This window comes from Pygocentrus nattereri, chromosome 12 (assembly GCF_015220715.1).
Source record: "Pygocentrus nattereri isolate fPygNat1 chromosome 12, fPygNat1.pri, whole genome shotgun sequence".
Taxonomy (NCBI): domain Eukaryota; kingdom Metazoa; phylum Chordata; class Actinopteri; order Characiformes; family Serrasalmidae; genus Pygocentrus; species Pygocentrus nattereri.
Window position 1 is genome coordinate 5,314,593 of NC_051222.1, and position 21,015 is coordinate 5,335,607.

Here is a 21,015-nt window from a genome sequence, read left to right on the forward strand (position 1 = left end):
CTCGTGTTTATTAATGAATTCATTTTGTTGTTGTCTCATTTTTTGTTATTATTATTTTTCTATATACCTGTTATTTTACCATTTACTGTTTAAGGGTTTAATTTTAATTTAATTATAATTGCCCTCATTTTTCCTCTTAGTAAAAATAAAATATTTATTTCAGTGGAAGTGTTTCATCACTCTGATATATGATTAAAGTACGAGGGATCATTCAAGCAAGAGGGTTTTTAATACAGGCAACTGGGCAGAAGTTTAAAATTATATTCCAAGTAGTTTTCCAGTCAAGATTTTGTAGAGTTTGGTTTACATTTTCATTATAGATGCCCCCCTCATCCACCTAGTGCTGGCATGATAGTCATGAATAAAAAGGCGTTCATTTTTCTTATAAGGAAAACCATCAAAACAGCTCAGACCCCGAGTTTTTTACTGTCACAGACTACAAAGTGCCTTCAGAGGTTTATGACTTGTAGATGCCATCAAATTCATTCAACTTGCCATGAACGAGCCAGCAGAACAGCTTTAATGTGTCTTAGAGTCTCTGGAACTGTAATGGAGGGATGGAACACCAGACTTCCAAAACACATTCCCTCAATTGATGTTTTGATGATGGTGGTGTGGAGAGCTGTATAGACACCAACCCAGAATTACCAGGGATGTCCATATAATATTTTTACACTCAACAAACTTTTCAGTGATCCCTCATGCCCTGTGGATGGCAGTAGAAGAGACTACTGCATCAGGGAGAAAAGACCTCTCCCATCAGTATAGAAGAGACCCTTCCCACCAGCAGGTAGAGACCAGTTCTTTCAGCAGGAAGAGACCACTCCCTTCAGGATGGAAAAGACCACTCCATCAGGAGGAAGACAGTACGCCTATGAGGATAGAACACCCCCCCCCCCCAATCAGAGGAAGAGACCACTCCCTTCAGGTTGAAGTGAGCCATCTCATCTGGAGAAAGAGATCACTGTCTTAAGGAAGAGGAGATCACCCCCATCAGAAGAAAGAGGTCCCTCCCTTCAGGATAGAGGAGACCACTGCATTAAGGATAAAAGAGCCCACTGTCATTAGGAGGAAAGGATGACACTAATCAGGAAAAAAAGACTACTTCCATCTGTAGGAAGAGCCCCATCCAGACCCTTCCCATCAGGGAAAAAAGATCCCTTACATCAGGAAAAAGAGTCCACTTCCATCAGGAAGAAGAAGGCCCTTGCTTCAGGAGGAAGACACCCCTCACACCTTGAGGAAGAGACAGCTACCTTCAGGTGGAAGAGGCACTCCCATCATGAGGAAGACACCACTCCCATCATGAAGGTGAGAGTGCTCCCTTCAGGTAGGAGACCCCTCACGTCTTCAGGAAGAGACCACTACCTTCAGGTGAAAGAGACCCGTCACATCTTGAAGAAGAGTCTGCTACCTTCAGGAGAATGAGACCACTTCCATCAGCAGGAAGAGACCAATTCAGACCTCTTCCCATCAGGTAGAGGAGATCCCTTGCATTAGGAGGACGAGACCACTCCCATCAAGAGAAAGAGACCACCTCTTTCAGGTTGAAGAGACAGCTTCCATCTGGAGGATGAGACCCCTTTCATTATAAGCGAGAGACTTCTCCAAACCCTTCCCACCAGGAAGAAGAGACCACTGCCTTCACGAGGCAAAGATCACTCCTTTAAGAATAGAAATATTCCATTATGGGATGAAGATGACCAGTCAGAATTAATGCATGGATTTGCAGATCCTTCCCTCTAAGTAGACAAGTGGAGCCAAACTGCCAAAAAAGTCCCAAAGTATAGCCTCTGGACCCCATCAAAGTGTGGGTGAAGCATTTAGACCTACACTGTTCTCTTGGTGTACGTAACATGTCTACCAACACATTAGTGACTACCTGGGATACCAATCCAATTGCCTAGAAATACCTTGGCACCAGCCTAGTCAAAAGCTGGGATACCTTACCAATAACCTAGAAATACCTTAATAACAATCTGGGACTCTGTAACATTGGCTTTGTCAAGCTACCTTAAAGTAAGTTTGCAACCCCCCCCCTTCATTGACACATTGACATCAGTTATATTTCTATTTGTACTTTAAATACATAGTGATTGGTGATTAAAGCTAAGCATTTCAACTTCTGCCTCACACAAATGCAGCATTCCTTCAAAGGTTCTTGCCAAAGATCTCATCAGAACCTATTTGTTATCACAAATACACAGATCACTTTCTTTATTAGGTGAACCTACCTTGTTTCTACACTTCTTGTAGGGTGCTGGAGTTGTTAAACACTGTGTGCACCCTCTGTCCACTCTATTACACACAACTATCTTGTTGGTCCACCTTGGAAATGTGAAGTCAGCAATGATAGCTATTTCTGTTGGTCATCCTCCAGTCCTTCACCGGAGGTTAGAAGACGCTGCTCACAGGAATTTATGGTTGGTGGACTATTCTGAGTCCAGCAGTGATACTATGCAGTACTCATGCAGTACTGCTGTGTCTGATCCACTCAGACCAGCACAACACACACTAACACACCACCACCACGTCAGTGTTGAGCAGTGCTGAGAATGATCCACCACCCAAATGATACCTGCTCTGTGGTGGTCCTGTAGGAGTCCTGACTGTTGATGAACAGAAAGGGTGGGGTAACAAATTATTTATTGAAACAGATGGACTACAGCCTGTAATTGTAGAACTACCTATTTAGTACATGGAACTGATAAAATGGACAATGACTGTAGGTACAACGTAGGTGTAATTAATAAATATTTTAGTAAACCATACAAAACATGCACGGGCCACAAACGTCCACTTCATTGCATGGCATCATTGCATTCCATGTAAAGAAAAGACAAACAAATTGTTTTACAGCTAAAGGCTCCAGATGTCATACCGACACAGGAATGCATTTGAAGGTCTTCAAGAATCATCAACAGCTCAATAGCAACTTGGTGTCCTTATAAGAACCACTTTGTTCTCACATGTAAACACATACAAATCAAGTGCTTAATATTACTTTCTGGTAATTCCATATATGGTTTTATAGCTCCTGTACATTAATGGCATATCAGCATTGAATGCACCAAAAGCCTTCACTAATTCTTAATGGATTCATAAACAATAATCTTGGTGCGAGGAATAACTAGAGCAATAATCCATGAGAGGAAGAGCATAATGGTGGTTTCAGCATGTGTTGTTGGAAATTACGTTTTTTATATGATCTCACTCATATCAGGGATCAGGGGCATACTAAAATTAATTGAGACCCCATATATAGATACCAGCACAATTTCCTAAAACATACCTCACCAGGATGCGTTAAGTGTCCTGTTCTTTACATGTTAGGTACAGATATTGTTGACCGTGCAGGCATGTGATCATGGTGTTCACTGGTGAAATTGACCTTGAACATCACATATGACACAGTAGTTATTGGACAAAACAGGTTCCAGTAAGCAAAAATATTATGCATATATCACCACAGACAGAAACTGCCCCACCTTCAGCCTTGTGTCCTCAAAGGTATGTGCCAACTGGAACAAAGCTAACATACTGTAAAGTTGTGTCTGAAATGCATTGATTTATTTATTATTTTCATTCATTTGTCATACCAGCAATTCTGGTACCCTATAATACATTGCGTCGTCTACCATTGCCTTTAAAAAGTCCAGAGCTGCTTCTTTGGGCCTACAAAGGGTCAGCTATTGTTGGCAGTGTGTCGACAGAAACATATGCAAAGTATGTGGTGATTCCTTGGAAACTGAAACTGCGAGCTGTCATGTGGTTCAGATAACGTCAGTTAGAGAACAGATATACTGAGTGGGGGGGAGAGAGAGAGAGAGAGAGAGAGAGAGAGAGAGAGAGAGAGAGAGAGAGAGAGAGAGAGAAATACAGTCAGAAGGAGAGCAGAAGACAGCTGATGTTAATGAAGGTCTGAAATAGACCAGATAAAAACAACAAGAAACACCCAGGTAGGATTTATATTTACCGACGTCACATTACCAAACATATTTCAAATGCTGTCTTCATGTTTATATTGAACATTACAAGGAGATTCATATTTTGTAATAACTCTTGCCAGGACGAAACAATCTGAATGAAACAATGTCTAACATGCTCCTCAGCATATGGGACTTGAATCAAGCTGGGATGCCCCTGCGTCGGAGAGATGAGGTAGGTGCTGTTTAACCTCTCTAATGCTTGCTGATATGTTCATGAACATGGAGTGTCATGACGAAATGTGTCTGGCAGAAAACAGAGATCATTTCAGCATCGCATGCAATGCAATTGATTACACATACATCAAGATATGTAGCGTATTGTTTTGGTTCTGATTGCTTCATCCTAACTAGAGTTACAGCAGAATATTCAGGGCCTCTTTCAAGTGAATCTCCCTGTATTAGAATGAGAACGGTTTGCTTACACTGTTCCTTACAAATACATGTAGCCTTAAAAATTCTCCTTTGTCTACAATACAAATGACACTAACACATTCACTGTCATAATTCATAATCTGTCAGCTGAGCTTTTAAAAGTTATTAAAAACTGAAAAATGCTACTTGCATAAGTATTCAATCCCTTTAGATTAGTACTTGGTAGAGCCACCTTATGCTGCAATATCAGCTTCAAATCTGTTGGGGTGATGTGTTGGTAGGAAAAAATATCAGAATTTGTAATCCAGACGATTCTAATCACTTAAAGGAGTTTGAACTATTTCTCTCTTTTTCCCAAGAAATGGATCATAAATGGGTTTCCATCATCTTCCCTTTCTCAGGTCAGTGAGCACAGTGTGTTTAAGGGCAAATTCAGTTTTGTAGGCATCTGTTCAGTCTTGATTGTATGGAAGCCTCTTTATACGTGTTTATATTTGTTTTTAAAACAGGATTAGTTATTGTTTAGCTATTTCTGACTGGTCTAACTCTAATGGGGCCTAGGGTAGCCCATTCCACCCCCTCTGTAGGGCTTGCCATCTTATATGCCACCCAAATTCAGCAGCAAATATGCTGCAAAGTTATATTAAGCCCAACAAGTTGCATGCAGTGAAATCTGATCATAAAGTGAGTTCAACAGTTTTCACAGACTGTTTTGTTATTTATCAGTTTCATCTTTGCTGTATCTGTGCAAACAGACTCATGTCTGGTAGGAATCTGTGTCTGTGAACACATTTCACTGTGCAATCCAGAAATCCAAGTTAAACTTGTATCATGCCATGAAGTCAAAAACACAATCCAGAAACGCTGCCATCTTCTCTGGGCCAAAGCCCATTTAAAATGGCCTGAGGCAAAATGAAAAACTGTTCTGAGGTCAGATGAATCAAAATTTGAAATTCCTTTTGGAAACTCTGGACGCCCCGTCATGCAGACTCGTAAGGAGAGGGACCATTCAGCTTGTTATCAGTGCACAGTTCAAAAGTCTGCATCTCTGATGGTGGTGGGTTGCATTAGTGCCTGTGGCAGGGGCAGCTTGCACATCTGGAAAGGCTTTATGAATGCTGAGCAGTATATAGCTGGTATATTAGTAAGTATATTGGTGTATTAGTAAGTCTATTATGAAAAATCAAACCAAAAACCCAACACTGTTGATGTTCTACTCTATATTGTCACAAAAGTTATTCTGTAATATCCGCAGATAAATAAGCTTGAACTATCTATTCTACGTGGGCCTTTATAAAGCCCTTTATATTTGTTGTATACAGTACAACAGATCACACAATAAACATTGATTTTATTTTTCTTATTTACTTTCTTTTACAATACAAATGGAACATTGGGAGATTTATTACTATAGAGGGTTTACAACAACAAATGCTCCCATCTAGACATCGTCTGTTTCAAGGAGACCTTGTATATGTCAGCAAGTCAGTGGTAAACCACATACTGCATCCCTCACAACACCAAGGTTCGCAGAAGAAGAGTCCAGGTGCTGAACTGACCTGCCTGCAGTCTAGAGGTAACAGGGAGCGAGGTTGCGGACGCATATGCGGAGATAAGCGACTTTTATTGTGGGCAAATCCAAAATCAGGGGTCAAGACAGTCCAGGTTCATGTAGCCAACACGGATAGATTCGGGTACAGACATGACGAGAAACACACCAAACAAATCCTAAACATCAAACATCCAAACAGTTCAAACAACAAAGACCAGCGACAACTAGAGGCAAACACAGGGCTTAAATAATAACAGGGTAAACGAGGAACAGGCGGGAACACATGTGGAAACAAATCAGGGGTGGAGTCATTAAACAAGGGGGCTGGACAAAAAACCAAAACAAAGAACACGAACACATGGACAGGACTGGGAGGGACCAATCGTGACACCAGACCTTTTAACCGATAGAGAGAATTTGGCGCATCATGGAAGATAAAACACATTTTGGGTTGTGCTTTAAAAGCGTTCATACAGCAGAACTCTGTCCGTACCCAAAGCGTCCTTATTAAAACGGCTTCTCTCCTGTGTGAATGAATTGCTCTGAGATTACTCTGTTGAGTAAAACTGTTCCCTGTGCTCTTCCCTGTACATGTTCCCTGAATGTGAACCTGGCCCAGTAAGATTATCTTGTACTTGATTTGTGTGGGAAAAGGAATAACTGTCAGGAAAATTATTTTGGGAAGATTTACTAGACACTGTGATATTTATTTATTTGACTCTTTTTTCAGTTATATTTTTGTTAGAGATTGTGCTAGATAAGCCATATTTAAAAAGGTTCTTTAAAGAAGCAGTGAACCATTCCTGTGTCCAGATGGTTGCTTGAGTGTTCATGATCGACATAGAACTATAGCCCTTTCTAAAGAACAGCTGAAGAGCCATTTGATTAAAGGCCAAGAACGATCATTTGAAGAATTTATTATGAAGATTTTAAAATCACGAAAAAATTGAATTCCATGTTTAATTCTTGCCAGAAAGAGAGAATGAGACAAAAACACAAAGGCTTACAGATGAAAGGCTCTGCTATGAGAGGTATATACAGCTAAATAAAGATCTTACAACCACAAAACAAGACATTTAATTACAACCTTTCCTTTCCAGTTTTAACAGAGCTCATTTACATGTACATGTACAGTCTTAAAGGCACAGTAACAAAAACACTTATCATGAAAAATCACTCATGATTTTATACATAAAACCACACAAACATAAGTGGCGCTCAGAGTGAAACAGAAACGTATTGAATACAGGCCTATATAGGGGGCAGTTGTGGGCTGGAGGTTAGGGAACCAGCCCTGTGACCAGCAGGTTGCCGGTTCAATCCCCAGTGCCGTCCATGACTGAGGTGTCCTTGAGCAAGACACCTAACCCCCAACTGCTCCCTGGGCGCCGTGGATAGGGCTGCCCAATGCTCTAGCCAAGTATGCTCTCTGCCCCCTAGTGAGTGCTAGAGTTAAGAGACAGAGAGATGAATACATAGAGAAAAGGAGACAGAGAGAATTCAGTTTTCTATTTGTTGTGTTTTGTGATATTCATTAGCTTTACTTGTGTCTTTAGACGATACACACAGAAGGTTGTCTCACAGTTATTCTATCTCACACAGACACACTGAGGAGGCATAATTAACCCAAAACCCAGCATTTAGCGGTTCAGTGAACGTGGTGTTGAATGTGTGAAGGTGTGTCAGTGTGTGTGTTTCCGTGGAGACGCTGTAGAAGGACAGAGATCCGGCCAGACAGTCCACATACACTCCTACTCTCTCAGAGCTGGAGGGACAAGCAGAGAGTCCAGTCTCATTATTATTGTGGAGGACAGTTACTCTGTTATTAGAGCAGCTCAGAATCCAGGACTTTTCATTCCATCCAAACCGACAGTCCTCACTGCGTCCTTTCTTCCTGATGGTTTTATATGTTACTGCTATGAAAACCGTCCCGCTCCACTCGGCCTCCCAGTAACAGCGTCCAGTGAGACTCTCAAAACATGGCAATGAAGCTATGGCAGCAGCGACTTGCAGCAATGAGGTTAGACCATAATGCCTCTGAATAAAAAGAGCAGGAATCTGAAAATGTGAGTCCTTTCGTTTTCTTCCACCGTGTCCAATCAGAACTGAGGCTGTTTTGACACCACAGTGCCATTTAAAATCACATGTCCAGCATGAAGATGCTGCATATACCACGTTCAAAATGGAATGCAATACAATATCTACATCCCTGAGACATTCACGTGCATCATATCGATGGACATGTGTCATTATATGGAGAAAGGTATGTGGACACCTGAACTTCACACCTATGTGAGCTTGAAGTACATCCCATGCCAAAACCATGCGCATTCATATAGAGTTGTATAACAGTCTCCACTTGTTTATGAAGGCTTTCCACAAGATTTCGATGTGTGTCTGTAGCAATGTGTGGTCAGGCACTGACATCAGATGAAGAGGCCTGGCTCGCGATCAGTGCTTCAGGGTTTTCACTGGGGTTTAGGTCAGGGCTCTGTGCAGGCCGCTGGAGTTCCTCCACACCAAAGTGGTCAAATCATGTCTTTATGGAGCTCACTTTGTGCACAGGGGCTCAGTCACACTGGAACAGGAAAGGCTCTTCCCCAGACTGCTGACACAAAATTAGATGAATATAATTGTGTAAAATGTCCCTGTATGCTGTAGCATTAACATGACCCTTAAATGGAATTTAAGGCCCAAACCCTGAAAAACAGCACACCCCATCATCCCCCCTCCACCAAACTTTTCTGATGGCATTCTGGTAGGTGGCATTCTCCTGGCATCCCCCAAATCAAGATCTGACTGCCAGAGTGAAGTGTGATTCATCACTAAGAATATGGTTGTTCACCTACTTTTGGCCATATTGTTGAATATATTGACCATGCTCAAACGAAAAATGTCTATTTAATTCAAACAATTGTGCAAAATGTCAAAGTTATGGTCCTCATAGTTTTTCAGTAATGACGTGTGTTTAGCTCATCTTTGTGTTTTTCATTATGGACCCCCCTCTTCTCACTAGTAAGTTTTTGTTTTCCACAATGTGTGATAGCAATGATTATTGAAAACATCTTTCAGAGATAAACTGCCAACACCCAAAGCATGCCACTGTCTACACAGTGATGCCTGGCTTCACCCCGCTTTTGCATGCCTCAACAGCAAGTCTCTGAAACTGTACTGGAGGTCCCTCCTTCCAAAAGATATTCCTTGAATTGGTGTTTGATGATGGTGGTGAAAAGTGGTCCTGGTCCAAAATCTCTTGAGGTGTCGTGACTGTGAAGGTCATACTGTATGACTGACATCCGTTTTCATACCCATCAAACCATTCAGTGAACCCTTGTGCTCAGCGGATGGTGGCATTGACCCCTCCCATCAGGACAGAAATGATGCAGCATTCGCTTGCAGGTTGGAGGATAAGAACCTCTTTGTTCTTCACATTCTGACACAGAACCAAATGCAAAGCATGTGCACTCTCCACAGACTTCCCCATAACCTGTTTTACAGTGTGGAGACGTCACGCTGACATATGAGAGAACAGAGATATACTGATAAACATGAAAATGACAAACTAAATGGGGCGGTCATGGACTGGAGGTCAGGGATCCAGCCTCATGACTGGAAGGTCACCGCTTCGATCCCCAGTGCCGACAGCACATGGCTGAGGTGTCCTTGAGCAAGACACCTAACCCCCAACTGCTCCCCGGGCGCTGCGGATTGGGCTGCCCACCGCTCCGGGCAAGTGTGCTCACTGCCCCCTAGTGTGTGTGTGCTCACTAGAGTGTATGTGGTGTTTCACTGCACAGATGGGTTAAATGCAGAGGTGAAATTTCCCCGTTGTGGGACTAATAAGGGTCACTTAATCTTAAATATTTATTTACTCCTTTTACTTATGATTGTTGTTTTATGGTTTTCTATTGTTGATTTGCTGATGCTGTCTTTGTAATTAACCACACAAATGAAGTCCATTCAGTTCAATTCAGTGTCATTCAGAAACCTCACTGTGAAGCACGGTGGGGTGTGGGTGATGTCACAAGGCTGTTACCTTGCAAAGGTTTATGCAAATGATCTTCGGAGAGCCTCTTTATCGTCAATGACCTGTGCATGTGAACACATGCAAAATAGGGCCACTTTACGTAAACTCATTGCTTTCTAGTATTTCTGTGTGTGAAAGCACAGGTTCCGTTGTTCTTGCATGTGGATGTCATATTGCTGCCTGGATACACCAAAAATTGCAGTCACTGTAGCGCAATTACAGGGTGTTGCTCTGTAAAACAGCGGCCCAATCCCATTTCACCCCTTGCCCTCTACCACTTAACCCTTACTCCTACACTTTGTGTGCTCAGGTCTAGGGGGAGCGTGTCCTGATTCTCGTTGAGATAGAGGGGTAAAACGAAGTGTTAGGGCTACCTGGCCCTCCTAACGGAGGTTTTTCGGAGACAGATTTTTCAGGCTGACATTTTATATTAGGCAATGTGATGGAAATGAGTGTCCAATATTCTGCCAGGTATGTTTTTTTTTTAATGTCTGAGGCTTCGAATTCAAAGTGCACTTGAATTTGAAACGTTTCTTCACCTTTTTGTGTTAATGTTCATGAAAACTTACCAAATAAAATACTACAGTGATGGTGGTGAAAATTCACCTTGATTGAATGTTAAATCCCTAATTATTTTTACATTTTTTATTTTTCTTTCCATCAATGAAGACTGAAACTAGGTGCATCCAGCATCAGTCGACTCATATTAGTAGAATGCATTTCCTTATTTGTGTCAAGATTGGCCCCTCCCAGTCCTGTCCATGCGTTCGTGGTGTTTTGGTTTAGCCCATGTGCGTTTGTTTTGGTTTCCTAGTCAGGCCCCTTGTTTTGGTTACTCCGCCCTTGATTGTCTCCACCTGTGTCTCCACCTGTCCCTTGTTTACCCTCATGTATTTAAGCCCTGTGTTTTCCCCTGTCTGGCCACTGGTCTTTGTTTGAATTATCTGAACTGATCGGATTGTTGGATGTATTGTATTCTCGTGGTGTTTCTCGTGTCTGTCCCTCCTGCTTTCCGTGTTGGATGTTTGACCCTGGACCGTTATGACAATGACCCTGAATTTGCCCTTAATAAATGTCGCTTACCTCAGCACATGCGTCCGCCTCCTCGCTCCCAACCATCACAATTTGTGCTTGCTTTCCTATATAATGGAGTGCTTCATATGTTAGTTAAGGTTTGATATACTTACTTATTTTCCAGTAATCCTCTGTATTTGGTGTGTACAGTTCATTGTGTTTTTGTTAAGGATTTCTCAACTACCCAACTCAGTGTGCAGACCTTACAGGGACCAAGATGTCCAGTAGTTCCAGTAGACTACTGGATATATTACTGTAATGTGTGGCTTTGAGAGGCTGTCTGCTGTCATACCTAACTATTGTTTTCATATTTTTGGTCAATTACAAGTGCAAGTGACTTATTTGGGAGAGTCACACATGGCAAATGCTTTTATTTTCAGAAGACTCTGGACGCTACTCAGACATAGCCTTATGACGTGATGATAATATGACAGAATTTTTATATCTTTGTGAATTTGGCCATTTTTGACCTGAAATGTACTTGACATTTGCTATTTTATTTATATTTTGATTATACAGACTGAAAATTCTATTTTGCTGGAGGCTGATTCTCTTGTTTATTATTGAGTTAAAATAAATAAATTATATAAAATGTACCTTTCTTCCTTCTTTTGGATCCATGCTGAGTACTAAAATTTTGATAACTAGTAAGAGAAGCCCTGGAATATTTGGCTCAAGGCAAGAAAAGCATTTCTGAGAATTTTTGTTATCAACATTGCCATAGAAATTTACGGAAATTAGGATTGAAAGATGAAACGGAATTTTATTAAATAAACATTTCCGTATTATTGGAATATAAACAGATGAACCAATTTTATTGAGTAGAAGCAGGTCAGAGCCTACTTGTATGTCCAAAGTTGAGTCTTGGAAGTTGATTTTTTTGCTTTTACACTCATTTTTACATTTATTTCCTGCTTCCTTTTGAAGATCTCATATAAACCCCTCGCTGTTTTCACTTTGACACATGTAAACACATGCAAAACATACACACACACTCCACAGGCTGCCATATCATCACTGTATCGCCATGTATAAAGAACACAACCTGATGACTAAAAACATAAAAAAACAGCCTACTTATTTCCTCATTTTAATTATTTTGTAAATGTTTATTATTGATTAAATGGGCTCAGCAATTAAATGGTTATAGAAAGTTTATTCAGTTCAGTTCAATATCAATCAGAAACATCACTGAGAGACTGGATGGTGGATGTGTGGTGTCACAAAGTTGTTTTGTTGCAGTTGTGATCAACATTAAACATTTTCCACCTCATTCTGAAGTTACTGTTCAGTCACAGGAAGCAGCATTCGCTCAACGTCTATTCAAATGATCTCATAAGAACCTCTTTGTTCTGACTGACATGCATCACACGCAACACATGCAAAATGTGTGCATAAATAGATATATGGCATTTCCTTCTTCAACAGCACCATTTTAAAGCTCTGTCAACTGAATGCATGAAAAGCTTGATGAATTCATAAGAAATATTAAATTCATGGTTAAACTACAGCAATAAACCAGAGAAGCCATGCCACACAGTGATTTTAGCACAGGTAAGGGGTGTTGTTATGCATGACATCCTGCTTTAAAGTTACAGCAAGCATCCATGATAGAATCATGCTTTTATTTTATAAAGACGATTTTATAAAGACTGCTTTCTCTTACAATTCAGCCAAATTTCCCACTCAGTGTACACTATATTGCCAAAAGTATTCGCTCGTCTGCCTTCACACGCATATGAACTTGAGTGACGTCCCATTCTTAATCCATAGGGTTTAATATGATGTCGGCCCACCCTTGGCTGCTGTGATGGCTTTCCTCAGTCTGTACTTCGCAGCTTTGTACTCTGTCTCATTGCCTGATCTGTATGCAAGAGAGCGAGCACGGAGCATGTGTCATACCTGACTGTTAATCCAGGGCTTCTGGTTGGGAAACCTCTTCACTTGTGTGGTGGGCACGATGTTATCCACACACATGCTGATGTAACCAGACACATGTTCAGCATATTCCTGAATGCTGACAGAAGAGTCCTCCGTAGTGGCTGCAGCTTTAAACACATCCCAGTCTGTTGTAGCAAAACAGTCCTGCAGTATGCTCTCAGTCTCCGGAGACCATACTTGAACCGTTTTGGTAACCGGATGAGATTGTTTCAGCCTTTGTCTGTAAGCCGGGTACATGAACAGATATGGTGATGTGGTCTGAGAGTCCAAAGTGGGGGCGGGGTGCAGCCCTGTATGCACCGCGTACATTACTGTACACATGATCCAGGATGTTTTTGTCACGAGTTGGAACGTCCATGTGTTGGAAGTATTTCGGAAATACAGTCCGTAAGTTGCACTGGTTGAAATCACCGGCAATGATAAACGCGGCATCAGGGTGAGCCGTCTCTAACGCGCTGATGACGTCATGGAATTTGCCGAGCACTGCCGCAGAGTTAGCCCGTGGATTTATATAAACAGTTGTTAAAAACACAGCACAAAATTCCCTTGGTAGATAATAGGGACGACATTTTAACAGCAGAAACTCCAGGTCTGGTGAGCAGTGCTTATAAACGGTCCATATGTCTCTACACCACGTGTTGTTTACAAACACACACACACCTCCACCCTTAGCCTTACCGGAGGCTGCCGTGTGATCTCCGCAATGCACAGAGTGAGTCTCTAGCTGGATAGCGCTGTCCGGTACTCTGTCTGAGAGCCAGGTTTCAGTAAAGATTAGAGCGCAGCACTCTCTTGTTTCCCGCTGAGATGTTATCCTAGCTCTCAGCTTGTCCAGCTTGTTCTCCAGTGACCACACGTTAGCTAGCAAGAGGCTAGGCACTGGTGGTCGGCTAGCGCGAGCCTTTAGCCTAGCATGTAGCCCTCCCCTCTTGCCTCGCTTGCGTCGCCGCCTCTGGAGCGCTCTACTCGGATCAGCGTGCTCACTCGCGGTCGGTAGGTCTGGGTCTTCCTGGTGGTGGTGGTGGCTGCGGGAGCGGACAATGGGTTGTAGCTCTGGTGGAATAAAGCCGCTAAATCCATGCATGTTGTTGTCTTTTGCGATGTCCAGCAGAGTTTGTCTGTCATAAGTTAAGAGTGCCTGGCACTTGTGCACTGTAAAGAGAGCATTAATGCGCAGAAAAAGAAGAAAAAGCCGGCATTGTTGAGCAGAGCGAGCAAACACGTCTGCCTCTGGGGGCGCCATGCTTTCTGGAACTAAGGGGCTGAGCCCAACTCCTGAAAAACAACCCCACACCATAAACCCCCTCCACCAAACTTTACACTCGGCACAATGCAGTCAGACAAGTACCGTTCTCCTGGCAACCGCCAAACCTAAACTCATCCATCGGATTGCCAGATGGAAAAGTGTGATTGGTCACTCCAGAGAACACGTCTCCACTGCCTGCTCTAGAGTCCAGTGGCGGCGCTTTACTCCACTGCATTGCACACTTTGCATTGCGCTTGGTGATGTGAGGCTTGGATGCAGCTGCTCGACCATGGAAACCCATTCCATGAAGCTCTCTACGCTGTTCTTGAGCTGATCTGAAGGCCACATGAAGTTTGGAGGTCTGTAGTGAGATTAATGGTTTGACATTTGATATAATTTAATTAATATCTTTTAATTTTTGGAGTGTTGTGTCATGCAGGTATGTTTGGTGTAATGAGAAATTCATGTTGGTGACAATCAGTATGCAAGCAGTATGTATAAAACAATGGGCTCTGACTGCTTCCCATATGGCCACAAAGAACTCAGGATTTCCTGCTCGAAAATGCAGGAGTGTAGCTAAAATAAGGATTAAAGTATTGACTTCTGTGTTTGAAAATATTTTGGAATAAACTTCAAAAGTCAGTGGATTTTGGTTGTTGCTGTGTTTTGCGTATGAGGGGTGATCATAAAGCCTGTGGTTAATGGTAACGTCCCATGTGAGTTAAGTGCTTTGTATGTGCCTTTTCTGCAGATGTTGTTTCAATAAAGAATACTTTTCACAGCAGAATCAGGGTCATATGTGTGTCTTACTCCATGCCAAAGCTACACTGGTGTCAGAAGTGGAAGAGCACCACCCCAGCACTTCAAGAACTTTCCAGGTACGCGGTGAGCGAGGCCAGCGAAAGTGGGAGCTGGTCACCAAAGGCTTGATGGTGGAGCCAGCGTAAGAAAGTGAGGCTGGTGCAGAGAGACATGAAGGCAGAGCCGGCAAGAAAGAAGCCAGTGAAAGTGAACTGTTGAAGGCTACAGTGCGTGCCCAGTGGTATGTGTTTTAACCAGGATAGTGGACATTCCTTAAACCCCTTCTCCGAAGTTATTGAAAGCACATCTCAGACTCTGCTCGGACTTTGTGAGGTCACTGGGATTCTGAAAAGAAGGGGCTGTGCAATGTCCTGCAATCCTTTGGCCATGGAAATGCGAGAGGCGTGGCCACTCACAGCATTGACGTAAATAGTTGTTGTAGCTTAAACAAGGTGTGTATGTTTCACATGCGTCTTAAGGTGCAGGGCTGTGGGGATGGTGTAGTTGAGTAAGTGTCTGTAACTTGTATGCTTGGATGCTTAATAAATGCAGAAATGAAAGCAGCTGTATTAAAGACTTTTTGTTAAAGCTTAAAGAAACAACATTACCGAGAGGGGGAAAAACAAACAGGCCAAAATATGGTGGCTGTTATGAGTCACCCTGCAAAGCCCAAAATAATCATTTAAAAGTCAGAGGCATAAATTCAGGAGTTTCACACCACATCTTACGTCTTTATGTATTAATATCAGGCTCAAAAAGAAGGCCTGGCTCAATGTTTAGACCTCTTATGCAAAATCAACCTGATACTGATGCAGGTATGATAACAATAGAAGACAATTCACTGACATCCTCGGAAAACATGACTTTCACAAAGCTTTTACTGAGTTCTCTCAGAATTTTCCTTAAATTTTTGATTCATCTGCTTGGGGAAGGGGTCCAACGCACAACTTCCATCTGCATGTTGTGTGTACTTACACATATCCACCAGAGAGGTCTCCAAATCCCAAAAGAGCAGCTTTAATACAAGAAAAGGAATAAAATAACTAAAATACATGCAGAAAGAAAACTAAATAAAGTAATGCTAAAGTGAGTAAATAAATAAGGAGATACATATATTTCAGCCTAAAGACAGGATTGCAACATTTTCTAAGCCGCTTCTCCCTCAGGGTCGCGGGGGGTGCTGGAGCCTGTCCCAGCGGTCATCGGGCGGAAAGCAGGATACACCCTGGACAGGTCGCCAGTCCATCGCAGGGCAGACAGACAGTCACTCACACGTAGGGGCAATGTAACATGTCCAGTTGGCCTGATTGTATGTCTTTGGACTGTGGGAGGAAACCTGAGAACATGCAAACTCCACACAGATAGGACCCCGGGTTGCCCGGCTGGGGAATCAAACCCAGACCCTTCTTGCTGTGAGGCCACAGCGCTACCCACCACACCACCGTGCCTCACAGGATTGAAACCAAAATACAAAAATGAAACCATACGAAATAATGCATACATTTTTTTATTTTATTCACTTATTGAGTCATTTATTCTTTAAATTATTTTGGTAGATCCAGTTATCCTTACTACCCAGGTAAAGAAGTTTACCTTTCCCCATTATAAACTCCATAGCTGATATGCCAGGCTTTTAAATGGTCATTTCAAGTTAATAAGCAACATGTTGATCGTGCGTCAACAGAAACTCATGCAAAGTATGTTATGACCATTTGGCCAGTGAAACAGTCACCCGAATCTTTCCTGTTGCAGATAACATCAGTCAGCAGGACAGCAAAAATGGGAGGAGTTAAAGAACCTAGAGATCTACAGAGAGGAGACAGAGATTCAGAATCAAACAGCGAGGAGAAGAAGACAGAAGCTCATGAAAAGGAGAAACGAAGAAGACCAAGGAACTGGGTAGGATTTTCTTGTCTTGGTGGTTCCTTTCGTGTTCATTTAGGACGGTTGTCACACTTTGTGTTACTGATGTGATGTTCACTTATAGAACATTAAAACTGCTTCTTTTGTCCATCAGAAATGGATCAGAAATGGGTTTCCACCATCGTCCTTTTCTCAGGTCAGTGCGAACTGTGTGTTTAAGGGTGAATTCAGCTCAGTTCAGTTTTGTAGGTATGTGTGGGTTTTAGGACGTCGGTGTCCTCAGAGTATTGCTGCTTTTCCTCCTGTCTAAAACTTCATCAGGAGTTTGAATTTTTATTGTTAGAGAGAACAGCAGTTTAAATCCGACTATGTTGCAAAACAAACCATTAACTATTTGTATTATGGTTATGCCCTTGGAACAAAATGGCATTAAACCCTTAAGTATGTAAGGATGTGTTGTGCTGGTCTGAGTGGATCAGACACAGCAGTGCTGCTGGAGTTTTTAAACACCTCAGTGTCACTGCTGGACTGAGAATCGTCCACCAACCAGAAATATCCAGCCAAAAGTGTCCTGTGACCACTGATGAAGGACTAGAGGATGATTAGCTCATACTGTGCAGCAGCAGATGAGCTGTCGTCTCTGACTTTACATCTACATGGTGGACCGACAAGGTCGGATTGTCTAATAGAGTGGATAGTGAGTGGACACAGTGTTTACAATCTCCAGCAACACTGCTGATTCTTATCCACTCAGACCAGCACAACACACACACACACACACACACACACACACACACACACACACACACCAGTGTTACTGCAGTGCTGAGAATTATCCACCTACAGATCAACATAGTAAAGGAGCTCATCTGTGATCCTGAGTTTAAAGCCAGTTTTTATTCAACTTAAACTTGGAACTAAGTTGTAAATAAATCTGAAACTGAAACTTTGCTTGTGTGTAAAAGTGATTTCAGAGCCACTCGGTTCTCCCTGATGGAAACTGTTTACCTTCAGTGTTTTGTGCTTATGATCATTTTAATAGACGTCAGCGTCACTAATTAATGACGTTCTATTAAAAGACTGGTTTACCAAGAGAGACGCTGGAGGACTTTCACCTGAAATGAGTTCATGAAGCCAGTCTGGTTATAAAAATGATAACAGGACCAGATCAGAGCCAGAATTACTCTTTTAGTACTTTTACTTTATACTTAAATACATTTGAAGGTAAATACTTTAGTACTTTTACTCAAGTGGAGGTCTAAAGGGAGGAACTTCTACTTTTACTGGAGGAATATTTAACCTTGGGTGTCTCTACTTTAGCTCAAGTACATGATTTGTGTACTTTGTCCACCACAGCTAATAGTTTCCAGGGCATAACAATAATATGTACAAGAGCTAAACTTTTATTATTCAACTCACAATGCATTTTCGACTTTAGGGTTACTTTGAGACACCCAGAGTCACATGAGAGGACCTCACAGAAGTTAGTTAAACACAAAAAGCAAAATAGCTGGGTAACTTTTGCTTCTATAAAACTCTGAAATAAGTTCGTAAATAAACAATCAGCAGGTCTTACAGGAGCGAGTGTGTTGAGGAGTGGGAGACATCCATCATCAACGTTACCTAACACTACCAAATAAGTCTTTGTCTCATGTTCTTCACAGCTGTCTGTGGTGTATCTGCATACGTTCCTCATCGGTATCACTTTGTGAATGAGAATAAAAACTGGACTGAAACTCAGAGCTACTGCAGACAAACCTACACTGATCTGGCCACCATCAGTAACATGGAGCAGATGAAGAAGATGAATGCTACTGTGAAGGACCAACCTACCAGCTCTGTCTGGATCGGCCTAGACAGAGGGGTCACTGGGATATGGCAGTGGTCTCTGGCAGGCTGCGAGGGAAACCAGTACCGAAACTGGTTACCTGGAGAACCAAACAACCATTTGGGGGCGGGAGAGTACTGCGTTGAGATGCGCATAAGTGATGGAACCTGGAATGATGACGTCTGTACAACCCTAAAACCTTTTATGTGTTATAATGGTGAGGACTCCTGGATACATTCTAAAGAGATACAAAGATGAGTCTGTAAAACTTTACAGCCTGACTGGTTGAATAGAAATTAATTGGAATTTAATGTCTTTCAGAAATCAAGCAAACCACTGGAAGGTATGTTCTCATTAGTGTGACAAAGAGCTGGCGTGATGCTCAGAGTCACTGCAGAGAACATTACACAGACCTGGTCAGTGTGAGGAACCAGACTGAGAACCAGCAGATCTGGAATTTGTCAAGGAATTCAATCAGCTCAAATCTTTGGATCGGCCTGTTTAATGATTCCTGGAAGTGGTCAGATCAGAGTGCCTCCTCGTTCAGATACTGGGCGTCTACACAACCAGATAATCAGGGTGGAAATGAGAACTGTACTGCAGTGTCTATGACTGACCAGGGCCACTGGTTTGATGTGAACTGCCAAAACCAGTTACCATTCATCTGTTATGAGAGTGAGTTTCACTTATTTAACAAAGTGGTCTTTAATTTATTAAACAAATCAATCACATTTGAAATGTTTGTGTTAATTGCCTTTTTTATGAATGCAAGACTTTCCTCAGAGAGCTGTGTGCTACTAAATCATTTAAACTTTACATGAATAAATTTCCTTTTTCCTACTTTTTCCAGATAAGCTGATCTTGATCAAGCAGAATCTGACCTGGAGAGAAGCTCTGAGATACTGCAGAGATAATCATGTGGATCTGCTCTCAGTTCACTCTGAGGAGATCCAGCTCTGGGTGAAGGAGGTGGCACAGAAAGCCTCCACTGAACATGTGTGGCTGGGTCTGCGTCACACCTGTACTCCGGGCTTCTGGTACTGGTTGAGTGTTTCACCTATCTGCTACCAAAACTGGGCTCCAGGTAATGGGACAGGAGGAGAAGACTGCAGCACTGTAGAGAGAACCGGAGCGGTGCAGGCTAGAGGAGGTCAGCGGTGGGTCGGCCTGCCTGAGGACCACAAACTCAACTTCATCTGCCTCACCTATGAAGGTTAGTTACTGAGTATGGTGCCTGAAGATTCACCTTGACTGTATATTAAACACTCACTGTGTTTTTCTTTCCAATGAAGACTGAATCCAGCTGTGGTCCCTCTTCTGTGTCCAGCTTCAGCAGATCTGCAGCTTCATCAGGTTTCATTTTGCTTTCCTAAGTAACAGAGTGTTTATATGGTAATTAAGGTTGAATATGTCTGAAGACATCCTGAAAAGATGATAAAACCTACTGAGACTTTATACTGGCTTTATTTACTGGCTGCTTCTACTGGTCTAATGTAGAAAGAAGCTAGAACAGATAACATTGCAGCTTGAACAAGGAAGCCAGACCAGCTACTGTTAGGAAGCTGTATATCTTACTGCAGTTATATAACCTTTCTAACTGTACTGAACTGTCTTGCTGTCAAAACACTGAAGCGGAGAGATGCAGTGCTGTTATACAGAATACTGACATGACAAACATCAGTTTTTTCAGAGTTGCTCTAAATATTGCTCATTATGCAAATTTCTGCTACAACACTCTCTCTCTACATCATAGGGATGCTGAGAGAGAGAGAGAGAGAGAGAGAGAGAGAGAGAGAGAGAGAGAGCAAGCAAATTTCTTTTTTTGAATAATCAGTAATCTTATGCAGTTAGAGACCTTTTTGCACATCTATCATAAAAATTTCATTGCTTTTCTCTTGGTTGGTTGTGTGTCTTGTATTGTTGTTATTCAACTTCGTGTTTATTAATCTTCTTCTTCTTTCGGCTGCTCCCTTTAGGGGTCACCACAGCGGATCATCTGCCTCCATCTTGCCCTATCCATTGCCTCCTCTACTTTCACACCAACCATCTCCATGTCCACCTTCACTACATCCATAAACCTTCTCTGAGGTCTACCTCTTCTCCTTCTACCCGGCAGCTCCATCTCAAACATTCTTTGCCCAATATATCCACTATTCCTCCTCAACATGTCCAAACCATCTCAACCTGGCCTCTCTGGCTTTATCGCCAAACTGCTCCACCTTCACTGTCCCTCTGATCTGCTCATTTCTAATCTTGTCCATCCTTGTCACTCCCAACGAAAATCTCAGCATCTTCATCTCCGCCACCTCCAGCTCAGCCTCC

The 21,015-nt window shown here is 42.2% G+C and overlaps 1 protein-coding gene across 2 annotated transcripts; it reads left to right on the forward strand.

Annotated features, from left to right (window-relative positions):
- Nucleotides 1-3,881: 3,881 nt before the first annotated feature.
- LOC108440450 (C-type mannose receptor 2-like) lies at nt 3,882-20,709 on the forward strand. 2 transcript variants are annotated; one of them, XM_037543157.1, is made up of 9 exons: nt 3,882-3,959; nt 4,113-4,161; nt 16,755-16,901; nt 17,020-17,061; nt 18,530-18,910; nt 19,015-19,368; nt 19,544-19,906; nt 19,986-20,046; nt 20,670-20,709. In XM_037543157.1, exons 4-8 carry the CDS (start codon nt 17,022-17,024, stop codon nt 19,988-19,990), a joined length of 1,143 nt encoding a protein of 380 aa, XP_037399054.1. In that variant the 5' UTR covers nt 3,882-3,959; nt 4,113-4,161; nt 16,755-16,901; nt 17,020-17,021; the 3' UTR covers nt 19,991-20,046; nt 20,670-20,709. The 2 variants fall into 2 exon arrangements, with proteins under 2 accessions (XP_037399054.1, XP_017574805.2); XM_017719316.2 differs by having other exon boundaries at nt 3,886-3,959; nt 4,070-4,161.
- Nucleotides 20,710-21,015: the final 306 nt, after the last annotated feature.

Coding starts and splice junctions, on each gene's coding strand:
- LOC108440450 (XM_037543157.1), top strand. CDS start 17,022: ATGGATCAGAAATGGGTTTCCACCATCGTCCTTTTCTCAG. Junction 17,062..18,529: donor CACCATCGTCCTTTTCTCAG/GTCAGTGCGAAC, acceptor TGTTCTTCACAG/CTGTCTGTGGTGTATCTGCA. Junction 18,911..19,014: donor ACCTTTTATGTGTTATAATG/GTGAGGACTCCT, acceptor AATGTCTTTCAG/AAATCAAGCAAACCACTGGA.